The sequence below is a fragment of the Lepidothrix coronata genome, unplaced genomic scaffold, assembly GCF_001604755.1.
Source record: "Lepidothrix coronata isolate B3197 unplaced genomic scaffold, Lepidothrix_coronata-1.0 Scaffold147, whole genome shotgun sequence".
In the NCBI taxonomy this organism is placed as follows: Eukaryota; Metazoa; Chordata; class Aves; order Passeriformes; family Pipridae; genus Lepidothrix; species Lepidothrix coronata.
The window spans coordinates 1,549,963-1,571,172 of NW_016690327.1; the positions used below are offsets into that span (position 1 = coordinate 1,549,963).

The following is a 21,210-nucleotide window of genomic DNA, read 5'->3' on the forward strand; positions in this document are numbered from 1 at the left end:
AGGCTGTACTCACTCAGAGGGGAGGCTGTACTCCCTCAGAGGGGAGGCTGTACTCACTCGGGGGGAGGCTGTACTCCCTCAGGGGGGAGGCTGTACTCCCTCAGAGGGGAGGCTGTACTCACTCAGGGGGAGGGTGTACTCACTCGGGGATGGTGTACTCACTCGGGGATGGTGTACTCACTCGGGGATGGTGTACTCGGCAGCCTTGATTTTGCGGAAGAGCTCCTGAGGTATGCTGTCGTAGAAGGGGAACTGGCCGTAGAGCATCGTGAACAGCACCACCCCCAGTGCCCACATGTCGCTGGGCTTCCCACGGTACGGCCGACCTGGGGACAAGGGACACACACCCTGCAAACGCTGCAGAGCACAGGCCTGGTGACCCCCTCACCTCCCCACGGCAGGCACCCTGCATGGCCTTCACTGAGCCTTGGGGCTCCCTCATCCCAGGGCACCAAAACTCCCCCCAGGGTGCATCCTCTGAATAAGCAAACTGTCCATCTCCACACAGGTGCCCTCCCATCCTCTGTGCAGCAGGAATGCCCCTGCTGAATGATCCTGACACGATCCAAGGGCATCAGGTAAATCAGAACTGCTGTGACCTGTGCTGGAGTTCCCAGGTCACTGCCCCTCACCATCCCTACAGCCTGGCAGGTTCCACAGATCCACCTGCCTGCAAGTTCAGACCAAGGGAGGGGAAATTCAAGGGCCAGAGAGCACAGGGCAGGGGGAGGCAGGAAAGAAGCCCAGGAAGGATAAGACTGAGCTCATGGTGATGGGCTTTGCCTCTGGGATGGATCCAGCACACAGCCACTGGAGCCAGCCATAAAGTCACGGAGGGCACAGGAAGGTGTTTCCCTGCACAAAAGACATTCCCAAGGCTGCTGCAGCCCCGGGGTTCACCTGATGGAAACGTTGCTTCCAAGCCCCTTCAGTCATAGCAATCAGCCCACAGCAGCACGGACGAGGGTCACCAAACCAAACCCCAGTGCTGCAGCACAGCACAGGACTGAGGGAACGACTTCCTCTGACTCACACAGTGACTCACTGCTGCAGCATTTGGTATTTGTACTAATTATTCTTTGCTTTATATGCTCATAAAAAGGCACCTCTCCCTCCTCCCCCTCCAACTTTTCCTGCTGTGACATTTCAGCAGCCATCCCTCAGAAGAGACAGTTTCTCCTGGAGCCCCACAACAGTGATTAATTCCTCAGGCGTTCCAGCTTCCCCTGCACAGGAGCACCAGCAATACAGAGGATGCTCCGAGCTGGTGGTGATGCCTGGAATGTCCTCAAGTAACTTTTCCCTCAAAGCCTGGAGGGGAACTACAGACTGAGCCATTTTGGGAGAACGTTTTGGAGAGAAGGGTTGATCTCAGACACCAGAGCCAGGGCAGGGCAGCATGGGCCAGGCTGGGCAGTGCAGGATGAGTCCTGAGCTAAGGCTGTGCCTTGCAGGGTCTCAAACAGCCTCAGGTGCCAGCAATCAGCCAAGACAGCCTGTTCAGTGCCCTGTGGCCTCCAGGCAGGCCAGTTCCACCTCCGAGAGTGCCCTTAGAAGAAACGTAGGAGGGGAGCTGGGCTGAAGTGGTGGACACATCAGCGCCCTGGAGCAGGAAGGAGCAGCTCCCTGCAGCCTCCTCCAGCCACTTGAGCCACAACCGCTCCAACCTCCTGCACAGCAGTTGGCTCCTGTCACCCATCTGGTCACAAGGGCCTCAGGATATCCTGCAGAACAGGAAAGGCCTGCAAAAAAGCCAGGATCCAGCACCCCGCCTGCCTCTGCTCCCTTCCTGGCTCAGTCCTGCCCGGGAGGGAAGCACCTCAAACCTGCCTGGCAGATCACAATGGAAGAGCTCAGCTAGTTTGTTCCTGCTGCCTGCAAATAAACCTCCTGAGAGGGGTCCACTGGGGCTGGATGTCCCAGGGCCAGCTCCCTCTGAGGGCCTTTCTGAAATCCAGCCGGAACACCAGGAACAAGGAACTCCTGAGCTAATGCCCAACATCTGGATCTACAGAGGGAGAGGTTTCATATGCACAGTCCCACCTGTACCCTTCAACACTAGGCCAGCTCATTTGGGTAAGAAGAAACCCCCCCCAACCAGGACCACCAGTGGCTGCTCAAAGGCTGGTACAGGAGCAGAGCTCAGAGCTCATGGAAGAGAAACCTCCTGAAGGAACTGAGCAGACAGAAACCACAGCTGTTTCCAACAGCACTGGGAACAGCTAAAGGCAGGAGGACATCAGGGAATGCTGTTCTGTGCCAGACTCAGCTCAAGGCCTCTGCTGGAGACAAGGCACAGGCCAGGCTGCTGGAGAGGGGATCCAGCCCAGACAGACGGCTCTGGCCTGCCCTCATCATTCCTTTATTTTTAAGTAACTCCTCTCTGTCGGCCCAGAAGCTGCCCAGAGGGTCACCAGTTCCTGCTGGAAGTGAGCAGCAGCTGCAGCAACTGCTCCTCTTAGTGCACAACTCAAATACTCTGATATCCTGGTGGGATCTGGACTGGCTGCCCCTTAAGAGAAGCCTCAGAAACAAGATTCAGACGTGGGAAAGCAAATGTCTTGTCTGCAGTCAGACTTATTAGGGAACAGGCAGGAGCTCTGAATTAGCTTTGAAGTTCAGACAAGCCTAAGAAAAAAGTCATGCTCGCTCCTTCCCTCCAACTTTCCCAGCTGGAAAAGCAGATCAAGCCTCCTAACTGGGCCCTGATGAAGGCAGGTACATATGGGGACACAACAGGCGGGTTTATTTATTGTCAGGAGGCACAAATGACTGAAACAAGCGCTGAGCTGGGGCTGGGGGAATTCCTACCACTGAGCACGTCCGGGCTGATGTAGGCAGGGCTCCCACGCTGGTCCTTCAGCAGGTCGTCCTCACTCACCAGGTGCTTCCCCAGGCAGAAGTTGGTGATGGTGATCCGATGAGTCCTGGGGAGAAGCACAAGGTGTCAGGGAACCACACAGCACAGACAGAGGGAGTTAACTCCAGAACAGAGGTGTGTGCCTGGGGGGCTTTTTGGGAAGCTTGAAGTGCTGGGAAAAGACACAGGGAGCTGTAAGATGAACTGCATCCCAAAGGGAAGGGATTCCACACCTGCCAGCACGGCTTGCAAGGCTCTCACAGGGGAATCAGAGGGTCTCTGTTACAGCTATGGCAGTATCCACACCCAGGCTGGGTGGCACATGTAAGCACAGGGTGGTACCTGGCCCACCTTGCAGCCACACAGGTGCCTTGGACAGTCTCCCAGGAGCATCTCAGCCTTTCAGCTACTGATTCTGCCCTGCACTTCCCAACTGCCAACTCCAAAGCATCTTCTTCACACAACACTTTCTGGAACTGAGGGAAAACATGCAGTGGAAGGGCTGCCCCGTGCCTGACCCCCAGGCACTGTGTGTAAACACTGTGTGTTTGTGTCACCAGATGAGCTGCAGGAGCTGTGATCACATTCAGCACAACCCCTTTTGTGTCACCCAACTGTCCCACACAGGAGCCTGGTGGCAGTTCCACGTGATCTGCAGGACTGCTCTCCACACACGGGTGTGCTGAACACAAACCCTGATCAACACCCAAAACCCTCCTACAGAAAAGGCAGAGCTGCAGGGACACAAAATTTCTGTTAGGACACCCCTACTTCTCTACAGTACTGCCAGCTCCCATTAATGAATTTTTCCATTTCTCATTACAAAACTACTGTCACATTAAACCTTCCACGTCACTCAGATAATTTCGATTTTAACTTACAACTCACAGGTGTGAGTAGAAAAACACTGTCTGGAAGATTTCTATATTCTTGAAAAGTATTTCACAACCAGAGCCTGAGAGAATGGATTAAGTCAGTCACAATAACCAAGGAACATTCCCAGCCAGTTTTACAGACAAGTGAAACAGAACCAAGTGTGGGTTGGAAATGGAGAGCTGGTTATTAAAACAGACAGACTGGTGTTTAAGAAGTGTTAGCTACAACTGTCAGGAGACTTCCCTGGCTGAATAACAAGCTGCAGGATTTGTTAAGGATTTAAAAGACTAAGTGTTCTACAGGACACTAAAATGTTCAGGGTTGCTTGGTTTTATCTAGTCCCTGAAATTTGATCTAATCTGTAATCACCCAACTCCTGCACTGCCCAGTGGGGAAATCTGGGAGGCTTTAATGTCTCGTGGAGGACAAGGTCCGAGGGACCCTCAGGTGGGACATGTCAGGACCTTGCAGTGGCACCTTCATGCCCCACCACGAGGAGGGACCTGGCTCCTGGTGAGCTCAGATCTTTGTTCCTGCTCTGGCTGGTCCTCTCCATGGAGATGGTTCTCACGCCTCTCCCACCCTTCCCATGACTCACTGCTGCACAGGCTACAGCCCTCCCTCACCAAAGCTTGTCAGTAAAGAGCAAAAACAGAGATGGAAAGTAAAGAGCAAAAACAGTCACAAGGAATGACTCTGGCCAGTGTGTTGACAGAGCTTCAAATACCTCCCCCTGCCAGCGGTGCCCTGGGTGCTCCCCTGCACTCTGTGCCCACAAAAGAAGGGAAGTTCTGTGGGGACCCTTCAAAGCACCAACCTTTGCCTGCCTCTTCAGCAAGGAGGAGAATCAAAGCAGCAGGCAGGAGAGATTTATCTTACAGCAGCTCTACAGAAACAACTCAGAGGTGGCCTCGAGAGGCAGCAGCTGCTCTGTGTGTAGGGGGGGGACCAAGTTCAAACTGTAGGTAAAACCTGTTTGCTTTCAGTGTTAGGGAGGAGAAGCAGCAAGCTGTGAGCCCAGTGAGCCTGCAGGCTTTGTACAACAGACTCAGAGACTGCAGACCTCCAGCCTTCCAGCTTTTTATTCATTCCACGGAAAACCAGACAGTGTGAAAAGGATGAATTCCACTCATTCCTCAAGTTAGTGCAAAATATTTAGTCAGTAATGTAATACTGGAGGACAGAGCAGAGTGTCTGAGCTGAACTAGGTGCCAGCTAAATAACACAGAACCCAAGACACTGAAGAGCCCCAGGGAGCCAGCAAGCAGGGCCAGGCCATGACCCACTGCCCTGAGCTGCTGCCCCTCTGCACAGCATCCAGCACCCACCAGTGTGTTCCAGTGGAGGCTCCCATCAACCCCCCCTGGACAAGGGAGCTGCCTCAGACACAAACACACACTGCACAGAAGAGCTTTTGTTTAGATAAGTCAATATTTTACTGCTAGCAAAAACACAGCAGTGCAACAGTCAGATCTAACACTGCTGTGATTGTAGGACAGCCTGCAGGGCTGGGAATGCTCTTGGCCCAATGGAGAGGGGATGATGGGAACAGAACCAATCACCACATTCAATTCTTCTTTTTGTAAACATTTATAAAATCAGTACTTCTCTTGCAAATTTCTGAATTACTACAAAATTCAGTTTTCAGCAGTTAGAATCCAAAAGGAAGTGCTGGCAAGGGGTCACTAAGCTGGGGGAAAGAGTGAACTATCTAAGTGGGGCTCAATTCCTTTTTGGAGATAAACTTTGGATGTAACTTTGGGCTGGGTCTGTATTTTTCCCTCACCCTCCTGCATGAGAGGGCTCAACAAGTGCTGCCTTTGACTGTGTTTCTATCAGAAATCTGTTTTGGGGAAGAAACAAGAGCACTGCCAGGACAGCAGCACTCCAGCATTCTTACCTTTTATTTAGCACCATGTTTCCTAGTTTCAAGTCTCTGTGCACAATATTTTTCTGTAAAAAATATAAGAGTATAACATAAGCAAAAGCCTATTTAGAAGTGTAAATTCCATACTCAGACCAGAACACTAAAAAAAAGTCATGGCATCTTCATTCTCAGGAATAACCCAGGTCAAGGCTGCAGGTCGAGTTCCATTCTGGGTACTTTGTGCACTTCACTTTGATTCTGATCAGGACAGAACAAGCAAATTTGCTACTCTAACACAAAGAGCTCTCAGACTGGAGAGATCTGAAGCTGAAGTGTCCAGGCTCAGTGAGGCCACTGTGATGAGCAGCAGCCCCACCCTGTGCTGCCCTGCAGTGCCCCGTGCCACGGGGTAAGAAATCCAACATCCACAGAATCCACTTTTACTGCAACAGTTTCTAGTTCATTGATCTCAAACTTACAGCCTGAGGTTCCGAACCCACAAATCAATTCTTACATTGTGATTTATTTTGCTTCAAAAGGAAACAGCTTGTGTTTCCTGTGTTTGATCAGGCTCTGCTCTCCCCTGGCTGAGGTTACCACACTGTGGTTCCCCTGCCCTGCCCTCAGCTGGCCCCTCTCCACAGCCCACAGACACCACCTGATCATCCAGAAACGTGAGGAGCAGGGAGGGAAGGGAAGGGAATGCTCTTTAGGGCTCGGGGCAGGAGGTTTTGTACAGAACACTGCCAACATCCATCTCCTGTAACCTGGCCACTGCCTGCACCAGGAAGTTTGAAAGCACCTATTATGCTAATGTGGGAAAACTCAGCCTCCCAGCACTGGAGGGGTAAGGAAGCTCTCACCTTGTGTAATGCTTCTACCACTCGTACCACGTCATAAAATATCACCACTGTCTCCCGCTCGCTGAGTCTCTTCTCTTTAATGACATAATGCTGCAGATTGATCAGATCTGCTGTTTTGTCACTGAAATCGTGAGCACAGAGACAGTCCAGCACCAGGCAAATGCGCTTCTTCATCTTCCTCACCATCCTGTTGGCTTCCAGATCTTCTATAATTTCACAGGCCCGGTCCTGCAGGGAGGCAAACACAGCAGCAACCCTTCAGGGCAGCCTCAGGGCAGGGGTACAGAGCTGGGAGAGCAAACAGCTGCAGGGCCATCTCAAAATAAGCAAATGCAATCACAGTGCTTGGTCTGTGCCCCGAGGTGGGATTTCAGAAAGATACAGGAGCTCTACTTCATGAATCCCACAGAATCACAGACTGGTTGGAAGGCACATTAAAGTTCATCCAGTCCCACCCCTGCCATGGGCAGGGACACCTTCCACTAGCCCAGGTCACTCCAAGCCCCATCCAACCTGGCCTTGGACACTTCCAGGGATGGGGTAGCCACAGCTTCCCTGGGCAACCTGGGCCAGGGCCTCACAACCTTCACAGGGAGGATTTTTTCCTCACAGGAGAAAAGAGGGCAGAGGAAGTCTGTGCTGTCTGGCTCTGTGCCACGTCAGTGCTGATGCTGTTCATACACACAGACCCCTTGAGCTGAGCCCAGGGAAGCCCTGCAGCAGAGCAGCCTCTGGGAACAGCAGGGATCCAACACACTGCTCACGAGAAGAACAGAAATTTTCAGACACAATTAGCAGTTCTTCCATGACATTAAACAAGACACAGTTGAGTTGGACATTCAGCTTATTTCAGACCTAGTACAGATGGTCTCAAGTGAAAAGCATGTTGACAAAATGTAACCAGCAAGTCAGGCAATACCAGCCATCAAACCAGTAACTCCCATCAGCCCCTCACATCAGTGAACAGCTCTGAAGGGATCAACAGCAACACAGTCCACTCACACAAAAACTGACCAGCACAGTGACCAGTTTAACTGGCTGAAACAGTTTCTTGGCTATTTGTCCCCTTATTAGAAGTCATCATAATCAGTATAAAGAACAGAAAGTACAAATTTAATTTTAAAAGTTGTTAATTAATTTGCCATTGAAGCAGCTGTTGTCCTGTTTGAAGGGGACAGTGCTGAACGCCTGTCCCACTTGTGAATGTTCTCACATTTCCCAAATCCCAAACTCTGTTACATCCCACTGAGCTCTGCAGAGCCCCTGTTTGAAGCAGCAGTGGTTAATCTCAGAGTGCTGGAACTCTGGACACACAAGAACGGGGTCAGCACAAACAGTACATTAAACAAAAGCAGCTCAATCCACCAGCAATCCCTGGCATTGCCCCAGCCTGGACGGTGAGCAGTGTACCTGGAAGAGCCCGTGATGATGGACCACTCCTTCCTGGTTGTGGAGCAGGGAAAGGAGAGAATACTCCGTGTGCAGCAGCATCTTGCCCTGTCGCTCCTCCTGGGTTTCTATTCCTTTATCACCCCTTTCTTCTAAGGTGAGAATCTTCAGGAAAAGGGAAAAGATCTTTATGGCTCTCAGAAAAACCCACACGTTCCCTGCCCTCTCTGAGTTTTGGCATCCCCATGTGTTTAAACAGCTGATGGAATTGCTCTCGTGGATGTGTCCTTGCCACAGACCTGGCTGAACCCAGCACCCTCCATGCAGAACGTGCAGAAGCAGCTTCACAACCACAGAAAAGGGGCTCAGGTGGCTGTTTGCAAACATGCCAGGTGATTTTTCCCTCCTGGAGCTGCCCTATTCCAGGCACAGATCCAAGGGAGAGCAGCAGAGGCCCTGTCTCAGGGCTGATGTGGACACAGATGTGTGCCTGGCAGCGCTGCCCTGCCGAGGGGCAGCTCCAGCAGCCGTGTCTGACTGCACTGGCTCAGCCCACACCACTCCCTGCACGGGGCTGAGGAGCCCTGGGGATCCGGGAGCTGCAGTTTGCTTACCTTCAGCTGATAAAAGTCATCTGTCCCGTCCTTTCTTGCCAAACACTGAACAATACTTGGCACAGGGGAGTTACCTAAACGTGGACCTACAGCAGAAAGCAGAGACAGACTTGTTTTCCCTCCAGCAGCAGTGACTAACCCGGGTTACATCAGCGTCACGCTACGTTTGCTGCAACCAAGTTCCCTTTTCGCAGGGGCCTGAAAGCGTTTCCACAAATTGAAAGCTAAAAAACCCCAAAGGTCTTAAACTCTGAAACCTTTCAGGACAATGTTTCATTTGTTCCCTTGAGAAACATTTATCAAAGCCCAACCGTGGCCCAGCTGCCTGCAGAAGCCCTCATTTCTGCATGTCTGAACCACACAGCAACACCCATGGCAACTGCTCCTGCCACACCTGGGAACCAGCTGCCACCTCTGCAGGGACGGCTCACGAGTGCCCAAATTTGCCCAAATTTCAAGTTATCAGAGAGTCTCCACTCCTCAGTTTAAATCAATCAGCTCCAACTGATCATCCATTAGTTTCCACGGTACAGTCTACCATATTTGACAGCTTATAGAACTAGTTCTGAACCAACAACTATTCTAGTAACTCTTCAGAGCTGGCAGAGAGGCCTTGCCTTGGCACATACCACTTCTAGTGGCCACTAGTGCAGTATTACATTGCCCCTGTGCTGATGTGACAGCACATTCCAGGCCAGCAGGGTCAAACATCTTCCCAGACCCCTAATCAAAAAGCCCCCAGATGAATTTGCTCATTAACAAAGTTTAAGAATGTAGTTAAAAAAAAAAAAAAAAAGAGGTAAAAACGAGGGCTCATATTTCTCTCCAAAGCTCTGCCTGCCTTGCTGCACTGGCATCCCACACCTCCTCAGCTCACCCCAGGTTGCTCTGCACATCCACTGACCCGCGCTCTTGGGTAAGACACCGAGTTCCACACCTGCTTTCCCTCATTCCACGGTGCCTTTTATTCTCAGTTTTGCCACCAGCAGCTCCCCTGACAAGTGCAAATCCCCCGTCCCTGCTTACCCAGGATGAAAGGACCTGCTCTCTTGGCGTTATTCCCAGAAATCCCCGCGCACAGAGCCTTTGCCTTGGCGGATGTTTCCCCAGCTCCTCTGTCCGATGCTCGCCGCTTCATCCTCGGCTCTTGAAAGGGAAGAGAGACCACGTCCCATGAGCCACTGAGTTACTCCCTCCTGCTAGCCCTCGTCTGTACTGGAAGGCTCTCACCCACGGGAGCACTGGAGGCTCTGCCCACTCCTGTGTCTACACAGGGCTCTGGCAGAGCAGGGGTGGGCTGGAGGCTCCCAGCGTTTCTCCAGGCATAAATCAGCCTCGTTATTCAGAGCAACATTTCTTACAACAGTTGTTTGAGAGACATAGTGGGAACAAGTCAAGATAATTAAGGCTTGTTTTACAGCAAAAACGAGTTTGCAAATTAACATATTCCAAAAACCTCGGAAAGAAGGTGCCCAAGTTATCCCTGTGTATGGGTGGCTGCTGCTGCTGCCCGGGGGCTTTCGGGGGATCCTCCATGGGGGATCCCCACCAGGCATCACAGTCACCCACCAAGTCCCTCAGAGGCTCGAGTCTGTTCCTCAAACAGCTAAGAATGCACAAAACTGATCATAAAAATTAATATTTTTCACCTTTCCCAACAAGGGCATAGAAAATAAACATGCTAGTTATCCTGAGATTCAATTAAATTCTCAATGACTTTTCAAAAATTTATTTTTAGCCTTGAAAAAAGTCCCCTCTCTTTTTGCACCTCTTTAGGATCCGACCTTGTTACATCTCCATCTACCTACATCCAATGCAGCTGAAATTTGGAGTCCAGCATGCACCAGCTCCAGCCAACAGCAGCTTTGTTCCCAGCACACCACCTCTTCACCTTTAGCTCTCAGAAAACAGCTTCAAAGACTTTCACAAACATCATCACATTCAATGTTTGTGCTCTGACTTTTTAAAGATATTTTGGGGGGTGGGTGTGAAGAGGAACCAAGCACAGCTCCATTTCCTCACTCAAACCAAACCCTGGGAGTTTTTCCCTAAGAGGTTACTACAGTAGAGTGGAAAACATTTTTTGTGCTGCCCTTATCTGTTTTAAACGAGCCACAGTGTTTCACCAGGCAAGAGAGTGACAAAGGACTGGATGTGAGAGCAGTTCCCCCTCTGGCAGCCCCGCCCCTCCCGTGGACACAGCTGATGTCACTGCATTGATTCATCCAGCAGTACCTGTCCCCAGGAGCAGGGACAGCCGGGGAGATAAGGGGAGGAGTCCTGCAGCAGACTTTGCATCCCTGCACTCCCAACTCCCACTGCCCTCTCACCTCAGCAGAGCACTGCCACCAGGCCCAGAGAGCTGCACAGAGCCCTGAGCCCCACGGCTCCTTGTTCCCTTCACATCCCCGGCCCAACATCTGACTGTGCCTCACAAACCCCTCCCCTCCTTGTACATCGTCATCTCTGCTGGAAACATGTGAGTAACATTTCCACTGGAGAAACCCCCCCGCACAGGAACTCTGGGATAAACCCGTTGTGCAATCGGGTTGGACAGCTCGCTGGTGCAACGGAGTTACTGTAAACAGGGACTCACGTAGTTCAGCATCAACTGTATCCTTACTCTTCCTCCAAACTAGGTTTTCCAACGTCTCAGGAGACAGGAGTCATCACCCTGGAGAAGGCTGGATGGGCAAAAGGTCGAGGACTCTGTAACATGAAACAAGAGGCACTTGATGCTGTGGTTCTGGATTATTCTGACCACAATTATGCATTTGGGATGAAGCTGGAGACCTGGCCCAGGGGGTTCTGTCACACTCTGTTCCCTCTCTGTGCAGCCTTCACAGGGAATCACATGAGCAACATCAGGCTGCACCTTTTCCCACCCAAATACCACACTGGGCAGTCCTTATCAGCGAGGATTAACCCAAGTTCACATTTAAGCCTGGCTCACGGCAAATCCCAGCTCGTGGGAAGCCGTGTTGGACATGACCAAAACCCTCCATGAACACAACATTCAACGGAGCTTCCTGCATGGGAAGGCAGGTCCCAGTGTTGCCTCACTCCTTCCCGGGCCAACCTGGCCAGGGACAGCTCAGACCCGAGTCATCAGCACTCCCAGGGACAGAGCCTGGGCTCCCATTGGAAAGGCTTCCCTGGGAGCAGGCGGAGCTTGGATCAGGCAGGCCTGCGGAGGAGTCGCTGGCTGGGGTATTACAGGGAATGTTTGCAGGGCACATCCCAAGGAAAGCAGGCTGTTGCATTAAGTGTATGAAATTTGGCCAAAACTACACCCCTTGTGTCCCAGCTGGTCCTTGGAGACCAGGATCATCCCACCCTGGGAGCAGGGAGAGGAAGTCTCCCACCGACTGTCTCCAAGGGCTTTTGGCTCTTCCTCCTCACCAGGGGAAATTTCTGGCCCCCTCATACACAGCCCAACCTTCTTCTCCTCCTCCTGCAATGCCACATACAGCACGATCTACGTGGGGAGTTGAGTAAGAGAGTCATATGTGGTAGCATGTACTTCATTAAGCTTATTAGCATATGCAGGGTGTGCTTTTTAATATAAAAATGACCCTTAATCAGGCAAAAGTTACTTTTTGGCTATAGTGTCCTTCAAAGTTTCAGTCATAGGACTTTGTTTTGTTCTTCAGTGCCAAACCAAGCCCATCCTGTCTGCACTGTCCCTCCTCCCATGGCCAGCTCAGCCTTCCCGACACAATTCCATCCCCAGAGATAACGTGCAATGCACCGGGGAAGCCTCGGCCCTCCCCTGGCTCATTATCCCACAGGGGCCGGGGTGGGCTCTGCTCCCCTCCCTCTGCACAGCACCAGGGGAGATTCCCTGTGCAGGAATGTTACCATTACTGGGGGCTCTGGAAGCTGAACCGTTCTCTGAGAGAAATAAACATATGTGTGTGTATATATATCTCTCTCCCTATAAAAAAAGCCCATTGTGTGAGTCAGTGCAGCCTGTGTTCCGCTGCGCTGCCCTTCCGGGAAGGGAAGCCTGCTCCCGAAACGGAGCCCTGACTCACAGGGTTCTTGGAACTGCACGGACACTCATTCAACTTCTTCCCCGAGCGAGAAGTTCGCTCGAAACCAGGCACAGAATCTGTCTGACCAGAGAAGGAAAAATGCCAGGGCACTGGGCAGCACGAGGGGCTGGGGCACCCCTGTGCCGCTGGAAGGCACCCGGGAAAGCAAGGACAGGCTGAGCTTTGTGAGCTGGGAGACAGGAACAGCCCTGGCAGCCCCCGCTGAACCCCCCCACCAGAAAGACTCCTTCCTCAGCCAACCTGCCCATCAGCTGAGTCCCGGGCACGTGAGCAAGGCACAGCCAGCACCTGGGAGTACAGGAGCCCAGCACACCTTACCTCCACCCACAGCCAGCTGTGGACAGTCTCCAGCTCCTCAGGGACAAAAAAGGCTTCCACAGTCCAAGTCACACATCAGGGAAAGCACATTCCAGCCCGGCCCCCCCGTAGGCAGCCGGGGAAACTCTGAAGCACAGGGTTCCAGTACGTAATTTCAGCGCAAGCAACAAGCTGGGCTTTCTTCAAGCCCTTCTGATGCATCACCACATGAGATAGCCAAGGACTCATCTCTGGGAGTTCCCTCTTTGGTTACATAAACACCAACCTCAGCTTAACCCTTTCAAGCTGAAGCGCAGGCCACATTCCCCGGGAAAAATCCCTGCTCCAGCCCAACACCCTCCCAGCAGGAGCCTGGAAATGCAGCTGCAGCACCCGAGGCTGAGCTGCTGCCCCAGCGCAGTCCCCAACCAGGGACTGCTCCCGTGGCCAGGCTGTGCTCACCCTTCAGACCCCAGGAGGAGAGGGGTGTGGTGTATCCCGAGGTTTTGCTTCTCCTTTATTGGCCCTGTCACCGCTGACGTGCCACAAGCCCCCGCAGCAGGAGAGCAGGAGCTCTGTGCCCAGCGCGGCGTGACCCGCACACGTGCTGACACTTCCCAGCCAGGTGTGGCCCCGGTTTCTCCCAGCAGTGACTCACCTGGCCCTGGCTGGAGAGGAATGGATTGAAGTTCCCTGCACACGGTGCCAGGCCGGCGTTGCTGGGGTTTGCAGTGTGACAACACACCGACAGGTTCACCAAAAAACACCGACCCAAGACAGGCGTTTCACGCAGAAAATGACCACGGGCACACAGAGCTTCCTCTGTCCAGCAGGAGCTTCCAGCTGGAGCTCCCGGGCAGGAGGGAGGCACAGATGTACAGCCAGGATATCTGCACTGATAATACCCCCCTTATTCCACCTGAGCAGGCTGGGCAGCTCAGGCACCAGTCGTAGGCTGACTCTAATCCCAGGATGGTCTGAGTTGGAAGGGAGCTTAAAGACCATCCCATTCCACCCCCTACCATGGGCAGGGACACCTTCCACTAGACCAGGTTGCTCCAAGCCCCGTCCAACCTGGCCTTGGACACTTCCAGGGATGTGGCACCCACAGTTTCTCTGAGCAATCTGTGCCAGAGGGCCTCGTCACCCTCACAGGGAGGAATTTCTTCCCGATACCTAATCTAAACATACTTTCTGTCAGTGGGAAGCCATGCCTCCTTGTCCTGTCACTCCAGACCCTTGTAAATAGTCTCTCTCCATCTTTCTTGTCAGCTCATTCAGACACTGGAAGGCCACAGTTAGTTCACCCTAAAGCTTCTCCAGGCTGAGCAGTCTCACCTCTCCCAGCCTTTCCTCTCAGCAGAGCTTCTCCAGCCCTCTGATCACCTTGGTGCCTCCTCTGCACTAACTCCAGCAGCTCCATGTCCTTCCTGTGCTGAATCACAGCACAGCTCGGTGCCTACAAGGCTTCCCCTGCCTGCTCTAAGGAGACAATTCCGTAACACCCTGAGGATCAAACCCAGCTGAACTCTGCTCTTAAGGGACACGATGCCGTGACCAAACCCTCAGCACAGACACCACAGAGGAACAACCAAAGGATGCAGCGCGAGCCCCCAGCACACCTGCACTCAGCAGGGTGTGTGAAACCCACACCTCAAGGCTCTCAAAGGCTCTGCAAACTACCAAAGCACTGAACCCCCAACACCAGTGCAGCACATCCCCCCACAGCCAGGCCAGGGCGGGACACCGGGAGCCCCAACCCCTCCTGTCGGGGGGAAGGTGCCATCCCACAGGCTCTCCCCCGCCAGGGAGAGCCTGAACACCCTCAGGGCCGGCACCGGCGAGAGCAGGGACCAGCACCGGGCTCTGGGTGGGGGAGATCGCTCAGCCCCCGGGGGAGCTCCCACGGGGAGCAGGTTCAGCCCCCCGGGGCAGGTTCCCATTCCCCTCCTTCACTCCCCCATGGCCCCACTCCCGTTGTTCCCATTCCCATTCCCGTTCCCACTCCCCTCACTGCCCCATGGCCCCGTTCCCGTTGTTCCCACTCCCCTCACTGCCCCATGGCCCCGTTCCCGTTGTTCCCACTCCCCTCACTGCCCCATGGCCCCGTTCCCGTTGTTCCCACTCCCCTCACTCACCCATGGCCCCGTTCCCGTTGTTCCCACTCCCCTCACTCACCCATGGCCCCGTTCCCGTTGTTCCCGTTGTTCCCACTCCCCTCACTCACCCATGGCCCCGTTCCCGTTGTTCCCGTTGTTCCCACTCCCCTCACTCACCCATGGCCCCGTTCCCGTTGTTCCCACTCCCCTCACTCACCCATGGCCCCGTTCCCGTTGTTCCCGTTGTTCCCACTCCCCTCACTCACCCATGGCCCCGGGCCCGGCCCGGCCCGGCCTCGCTCCGCTCCGGGCCCGCCTGGCACCGGAAGTGACGCCACCTCCCCGTCCCAGCCCGCCCCCTGCCGGCCGCAGCCGGGCCGAGGCAGCGCCAGCGCTGATTGGCCGGCGGGGGCGGTGCGGGCTGTGATTGGACAGAGAGTGAGGGCCAGGCCGGAGCTTTGCGGTGGGCTCTGATTGGTTGAGGTGCCTTCAGGAGAGAGAAGGGAGTAGCGAAGGCCGATTGGCTGCGGCGCGAAGAGCCCATCGCTGATTGGCTGCGACGGGACGAGCCTGTCGCTGATTGGCGCAGGGTGCTGGTGGGCACGCGGGAGATTCGAACGCGCGCTGATTGGCGGAGGGGCGGGGCCTGACGCGCTGACCACGCCCACATAGCCCCCCCTCAACCGGGACCCCTGGAATGGGGACTCCTGAATGGGGAACCCCCCCACACTGAGGCACCCTGGGTTGGAACCCCCATGGGCAGGGAAAGGCCGAGCTGGGGGTAGCAGCGGGACGGCAGCTCTGGCCAAAGGGTCTTTTGGCCCATCAGAGGAGGGACACGAGCAGAGAGAGACCACGGAGCCTTTTAAACAGTTATTTGGGCTTATTCATTACAAAAACCATCCCTGCTCCTCCACAGGCACCGGCCCTGGGAGCAGCAGAGCACAGAGTCCCTGGGGGTGAAGTCCTTGGGCAGGATGTCTGGTGTGGCAGTCCATCAAAGGGGCAGGTTCATCCCGGGTCCATCCTTGCCCTTTCACCTCACTTGTCCTTGGCCTGAGGGAACTCCCTGCGCCCCTTGTCACGGCCCCCGAAGAAGCGCACCCTGTGGATGGCCTGGAGCTGCTCCTCGATGGTGGCCCTGATGTCCACGTCGTCGGGGATGTGCACGTAGCGCACGTTCCTGCCGGTGACGAAGAGCTCATCCAGGTGGGACACGGCGCCGTGCCGGTCCGTCAGGGTCACCTCGGCCAGGCGCACGTTCATGAAGGCGTCCACGCTGGTGACGAGCCCCGCGGCCGCGCTCTCGTCACGCAGCTCCACCGTGGTGACGCGGCCCCGCAGCCCCTGCAGCAGGATCACCAGGCTGTTCTCGGCGATGGTGCGCTCCTTCACCGAGTGGCTCACCTCCATGGCGGCTGGGGGGACAGGGCTGCGGACAGGGATGAGGGATGGGGACACAGCTGGGGGGACAAGGCTGCGCTGGGACAGGGCTGAGGGAAGGGAACAAGGCACACTGCGCCTCCACACCCACCCGTCACACCCACACCTGTACATGTACCACCCCTTTCACGCTCACCTGCATTCCTACACCCCTTGCACTCGCTCAAACTCTCACGTGCACACACACCACCCCTCTCACGTTCATCTCCACAGGTACCACCCCTCGCCCTCTCCTCTGCCCTCTCACCTACACTCACCCCTCTTCTCGCCCGCTGCCCCCCTCCCCAGCCACCCCCATTCTCCCTGCCCCCCCCGTTGCACACTGGGCTCCTCCGCGTCCCCCCCCGCACCCTCACCTGCGCGCACACACACACACACACACACACACACACACACACACGCACACACGCGCACACACACACGCGCACACACACACGCGCGCACACACGCGCGCGCACACACGCGCGCGCACACACGCGCGCACACACGCACACACACGCACACACACAGGCACACACACAGGCACACACACGCACACACATACGCACACACGCACGCGCGCACACACATACACGCGCACACACACGCACACACCAACACGCACACACCAACACACACACACACGCACAGTCCTCCCCGGTCACCCCCATTCTCTCCGTGCCCCCCCCATCCCGTTACACCGGGGGGGTCCCGCGTCTCCCCCGCGCGCACTCACGCGCCCCTTCCCGCGCGCTCGCTCACGACGCCCCGCCCCCCTGCGCACGCGCGGCCCCGCCCCGTGCCAGGAAGGGGCGGGGCCAACACCGCCCCGCCCCGCCCGGTGCTCCGGGGCTGTCCCGGTGTGTCCCGCGGCTGTCCCGCTGTGTCCCGGTCACAGCCCGTCCATCAGTGCCAGCAGGTCCTCGCCCTTCTCGGCGCTGCCCGGGCGCGGCTCCGCCACCTCCAGCTCGCCCAGGATGCGGGACAGCTCCGCCCGCCGGCCCGGCTCCTGCGGGAGACACACCGCGCTCAGCCCCCACCGGGACCGGGACGGCCCCCCGGCCCCCCAGCCTGCCCTGATGTTTGTCACGATTCCAGTTCTCTTAGTAAATAATCACCAGTTCCACCGGCCTGGCAGAAAATCGGCCATTAGTTACTCAGTGTACCTTACTTAACATTACTTAAGTGAAATGGGAAAAAATGTATTTTTAAGTCACTATTCTGGGTGAAATTCAGCTCTTGGCAAGGAAGGAGTGGTGAGAACCAGAGGTGAGAAACACAAAACGTACCTGTGTGGCTTCGATGTTGATGACCTTGTAGGACAAGTCCTCTGGTCGGGTCTGTGCAGCGTGTCTGGATGGAAAACATGAAAAGGGGGGTTAATCCCATGAAGACATACAAGGCAGTGATAAAAATCAGGTTTCATGAGGCTCCTGTAGGTCCACAGGATGCCCAGAGGAAGCCTACAGAGCCAGGCTGGACAGGGCTTGCAGCCACCTGGTCCAGTGGAAGGTGTCCCTGCCCATGGCAGGAGTGGAAATAAAGGATCCTCAAGGTCCCTCCCAGCCCAAACTATCCTGGGATTCTATGAAGTTTGGACAATGACCCTCATCCTACTTGTCAAATTAATGTATCGACCCCAATTTGGAGGCTTTTCCCTGTCCTACATTTTTCTGTTAAGTGCAGAAGAGAGGGAATATCTCTGTAGTTGAGATTCAAAGCAGGTAGGAACATCCTGCTCGAAGGGCTGGCGAGATGTCTCTGTCCCTGCAGACAGGACCAAGCACAGCTCCCGGCCAGTGGCACTGCCAGCAAGGCACCTGGAGCACAACAACAAAGGGCTAAACCCTGCTGGTCTGTCCCTAAAGCTGTGGAGGGCCAGCTTTGGTCTCCAGGGCTCCCCACGAGGCACCCCAGAGCCCAGCCCAAGAACATACTCTTCCTCCTCGTCGGTGGTGAACAAATTCAGCCGAAATCCCGTCTCGCCACCAGCAGGTTTCTGGATGTCCAGACCCCCCAGCAGCCGGGCCAGGAAGTTCAGCTCCTCCTTGGCCAGAGGGTTGGGCACTGTGTTCTCCTGCAGGAACAGCAATGAGCAGTTACCAGGGAGACGGGGCCTGCGAGGAGTTTTGTTTTCTGATATTCCACAAATGTCCTTCAGAGCGATACAAACACACTTGTGTGTTGTTCCTGGGACAGGCTGTGCAGATAACCAGGAACCACCAGATTTATACTGGAAAGGGCTGCTGGAATTTACAGTCCCAGGACAAGGTAATTTTCCAGCTAAACTGAACAGCTGAGAAATCTGTAAATCCAGCTTTGTTTTCTGAGGAGATTAAAAGAGAAGCAAGCACATCCTCGCATAAGCCTGTGGATTCTTTGGGAAAATGTGCCCTTCCCCTGGCTCCAAAGGGAGCGGGAAGGACTGGATGAGGCTCGGAGAACAACAGAAGAGCTTCCTTGAAGTTATCCCATACCTGGAGACCAAGAAGTTGGCCAGTTCAACCAGTGACAGGCCCATGACAACACTGACCTTTGCACGGGATGCCAAGTTTTTGGATGATCCCGCCATGTGTGTCTCCACTGGCCGACTCACACTGTACCTGGAGGGAAAAACACACAGGGAAGAAGTTACTGGGGTGAGGGACAGGAACTGGAGGGAGCAGCACAGGATGCAGGACTTTAGGACATTTTCCTGAAGCCTGTGAAGAGCTGCAATGAGAGGTTACAGCTCAGCCTGGTGGAGTATTGAGGCACTGAGGTGTGTGAGGGACAAAGCTGTAAGAGGGAACAGTGATCTCCCTTTGGATGGAACACAAACATGGAGAATTCCATGGATTTCTTGAACGTGGTTAAATTAAATCACATTTCACGTAACATGCAGCACCAGGTGAGAGCCCTCTTTACTCAGCTCTATTGGACACATAAAATCAAGTCTTGCTCTTTCCCACAGCTCTTTATACACACTGCCCACTTGTGTCCTGGTGCAGGGCAGCACCTTGTAACCAAGTCAGGCTGATAATGGCAAAAGAGGCAAAACCACACAGCTTCTGAACAATCCATATCCATCAACATTTGGTTCAGGTTCCTACACAGGACAAAAATGACTTACATATTTGTTCCAAGTTTGAGGACTCTGTCTCCATAAAGCTCAAAAGATCCTTCCCTTTGGGGAGTAACGTAATTCCCAGCAGTGGTGAACTCAGTCCTTTTAACTTCCACTCCTTTGTGATTGAAAATCCTTAAAACCAAGGCATTATTGAAACATTTAGTAGTTTTATTCCTGATTTTCAGTACCTACTTCCTCTGCTTCCCACACAAGGGGAATAAAACCCTATTCTGTAAAATCTGCCTTTTACAGGATAAATTACTAACAGCCCATTTACTGGGACAGAGAATTCCAGAAGCAGCTCAGCATTTCATTGCTGGGTGACTTAGCCCCAGGTCATGCCCTTTAAATAGTATTTACTGGAGTTCAGCTCTCCCTGTGCCAGGAACAGCACTGGGAGGGGGCTCCTGAGGCCTCTGGGACCCCGAGCAGCCCCAGGCAGGCACCGACTCACCTGATGAGCCCTGGCACCTCTGTGCCCCAGGGGACAGGCCCCGAGATGGGCAGCACGAAGCGCCCGTTGGAGTTCTGCACTTTGTCCTTCAGGAAGATGGAGACCTGCAAAAAGACATCACACCCCGGGCAAAACCAGGCCTCTGACCCCCCTGCTCTGGAGGCTGAGCCTGAGCCTCCCTGCCCAGGCTGGGGGAGGTCTGGATGTGTGTGCAGAGACTGTGATACCGAGCCAGCAGTGTGGGATTGTGTTTCAGAGGGTGAGAACTGATCTAAGATTAAAAAAATTGTATTAAAAAGTATGTCCTGTTCATGCACTTGAGTGTGATCAGTTCATTTAGAGAATATTGAGGCTTCAAGCTCAGGCTCTGAGTTTCATATCAAGTTTCTAAAACAAAAAGCAGATTTATCAGCTAGCAAATCATGCTGGCAGAGATTCCTTTTTTCATAACATATTAGAATTATTCAGTATTATTGTAGTAGATCCATGTGTGAAATTTGAGTGCAATTACAAGCACATCAGGATGACTGAAAAGCACAAGTAACAAACCCAAACCTGCAATGTTTGTAACCAAATCCCTCTGTATTCCAGCCCCAACTCCCTGTCATTCTCCCTGCCATCAGGCTCTTACCCTGATGTGCATGTCCTGAAAGAAAATGAGGAGCGTTTGCCTGATGAGCTGGAATTCACCATCAGGGAGACAGTTGTACGTCTGGAAAAGAAAAACCACCACAAAAGGCTTTGCAGGTGTTCATGTCCCACCCAGGGAAAGGGGGAAACAAGTGCCTCAGAATATTCTGATACACAGAATATGCAGTATATTCTGATCCACTTGCAGGGGAAGCAGAGATGCTGTAAGGGTGCTGCTCATCATTATCAGTAATTATGTCTGTGACTAAAAGTCTGATTTAATTTCTGCTGAAGTCAGTGGAGACTTAAATCAGGCTGAATAAGCAATATATTGATTTAAACTGGGCCAGCAGAAAAATACCACTTGACTCACAGACATGTACAATGCAGTATTTAGTCTCTAAGATTAACCTGAAAGAGGTAAAAAACCATGAAACCAAACCACAGTGTGTCCCACCCTTTTTCTGAGGGTTCTTACTTCGATCAGCTGCCGGAAGGTCTCATCCACCTGGTTCAGAATGGCAGGGGACTCGTAGATGAAATCCTTGATGGCATCCAGGTGGTTGAACGTGACCAGCAGGATGTCCCTGGGCCGAGGGCACAGCAGCACTTGGTATTTGAAGGCCATGGTCATCAGGTCATAGAGCTGCAAGAGAAGGGAACGGAGCTGGG

The 21,210-nt window shown here is 53.9% G+C and overlaps 3 protein-coding genes across 6 annotated transcripts in view; all 3 read right to left on the bottom strand.

The window, feature by feature from the left end:
* The window catches only part of STK40 (serine/threonine kinase 40), a 20,845-nt gene extending 5,578 nt beyond the window's left edge, over positions 1-15,267 (bottom strand). The window contains exons 1-9 of one of the 2 annotated variants that reach the window (XM_017828354.1): positions 15,190-15,267; positions 11,066-11,178; positions 9,496-9,615; positions 8,470-8,555; positions 7,877-8,020; positions 6,467-6,694; positions 5,637-5,689; positions 2,812-2,927; positions 182-326 (exon numbers count right to left, since the gene is read on the bottom strand). In XM_017828354.1, coding sequence (XP_017683843.1) covers positions 182-326; positions 2,812-2,927; positions 5,637-5,689; positions 6,467-6,694; positions 7,877-8,020; positions 8,470-8,555; positions 9,496-9,607 — 884 coding nt within the window. In that variant the 5' untranslated portion in view covers positions 9,608-9,615; positions 11,066-11,178; positions 15,190-15,267. Of the gene's footprint in view, positions 1-181; positions 327-2,811; positions 2,928-5,636; positions 5,690-6,466; positions 6,695-7,876; positions 8,021-8,469; positions 8,556-9,495; positions 9,616-11,065; positions 11,179-12,845; positions 13,097-15,189 lie in introns of those variants that run through there. The other variant, XM_017828355.1, reaches the window with a different exon arrangement.
* Positions 15,268-15,783: 516 nt separating this feature from the next.
* LSM10 (LSM10, U7 small nuclear RNA associated) lies at positions 15,784-17,118 on the bottom strand. 2 transcript variants are annotated; one of them, XM_017828362.1, is made up of 2 exons: positions 17,082-17,118; positions 15,784-16,355 (listed from the first exon to the last, which is right to left on the bottom strand). In XM_017828362.1, exon 2 carries the CDS (start codon positions 16,334-16,336, stop codon positions 15,965-15,967), a length of 372 nt encoding a protein of 123 aa, XP_017683851.1. In that variant the 5' UTR covers positions 16,337-16,355; positions 17,082-17,118; the 3' UTR covers positions 15,784-15,964. The 2 variants fall into 2 exon arrangements, with proteins under 2 accessions (XP_017683851.1, XP_017683852.1); XM_017828363.1 differs by lacking the exon at positions 17,082-17,118 and adding an exon at positions 16,995-17,012.
* A 70-nt stretch (positions 17,119-17,188) lies between these two features.
* The window catches only part of OSCP1 (organic solute carrier partner 1), a 9,340-nt gene continuing 5,318 nt past the window's right edge, over positions 17,189-21,210 (bottom strand). For both annotated transcript variants that reach the window (XM_017828358.1, XM_017828357.1), the window contains 8 exons: positions 21,017-21,184; positions 20,540-20,620; positions 19,909-20,012; positions 19,458-19,586; positions 18,879-18,948; positions 18,283-18,422; positions 17,635-17,698; positions 17,189-17,354 (listed from right to left, as the gene is read on the bottom strand). In XM_017828358.1, coding sequence (XP_017683847.1) covers positions 17,238-17,354; positions 17,635-17,698; positions 18,283-18,422; positions 18,879-18,948; positions 19,458-19,586; positions 19,909-20,012; positions 20,540-20,620; positions 21,017-21,184 — 873 coding nt within the window. In that variant the 3' untranslated portion in view covers positions 17,189-17,237. The remainder of the gene's footprint in view (positions 17,355-17,634; positions 17,699-18,282; positions 18,423-18,878; positions 18,949-19,457; positions 19,587-19,908; positions 20,013-20,539; positions 20,621-21,016; positions 21,185-21,210) is intronic.

Excerpts from the sequence above, each read along its gene's own strand:
- LSM10 (XM_017828362.1), bottom strand. The coding sequence starts at position 16,336 with ATGGAGGTGAGCCACTCGGTGAAGGAGCGCACCATCGCCGAGAACAGC.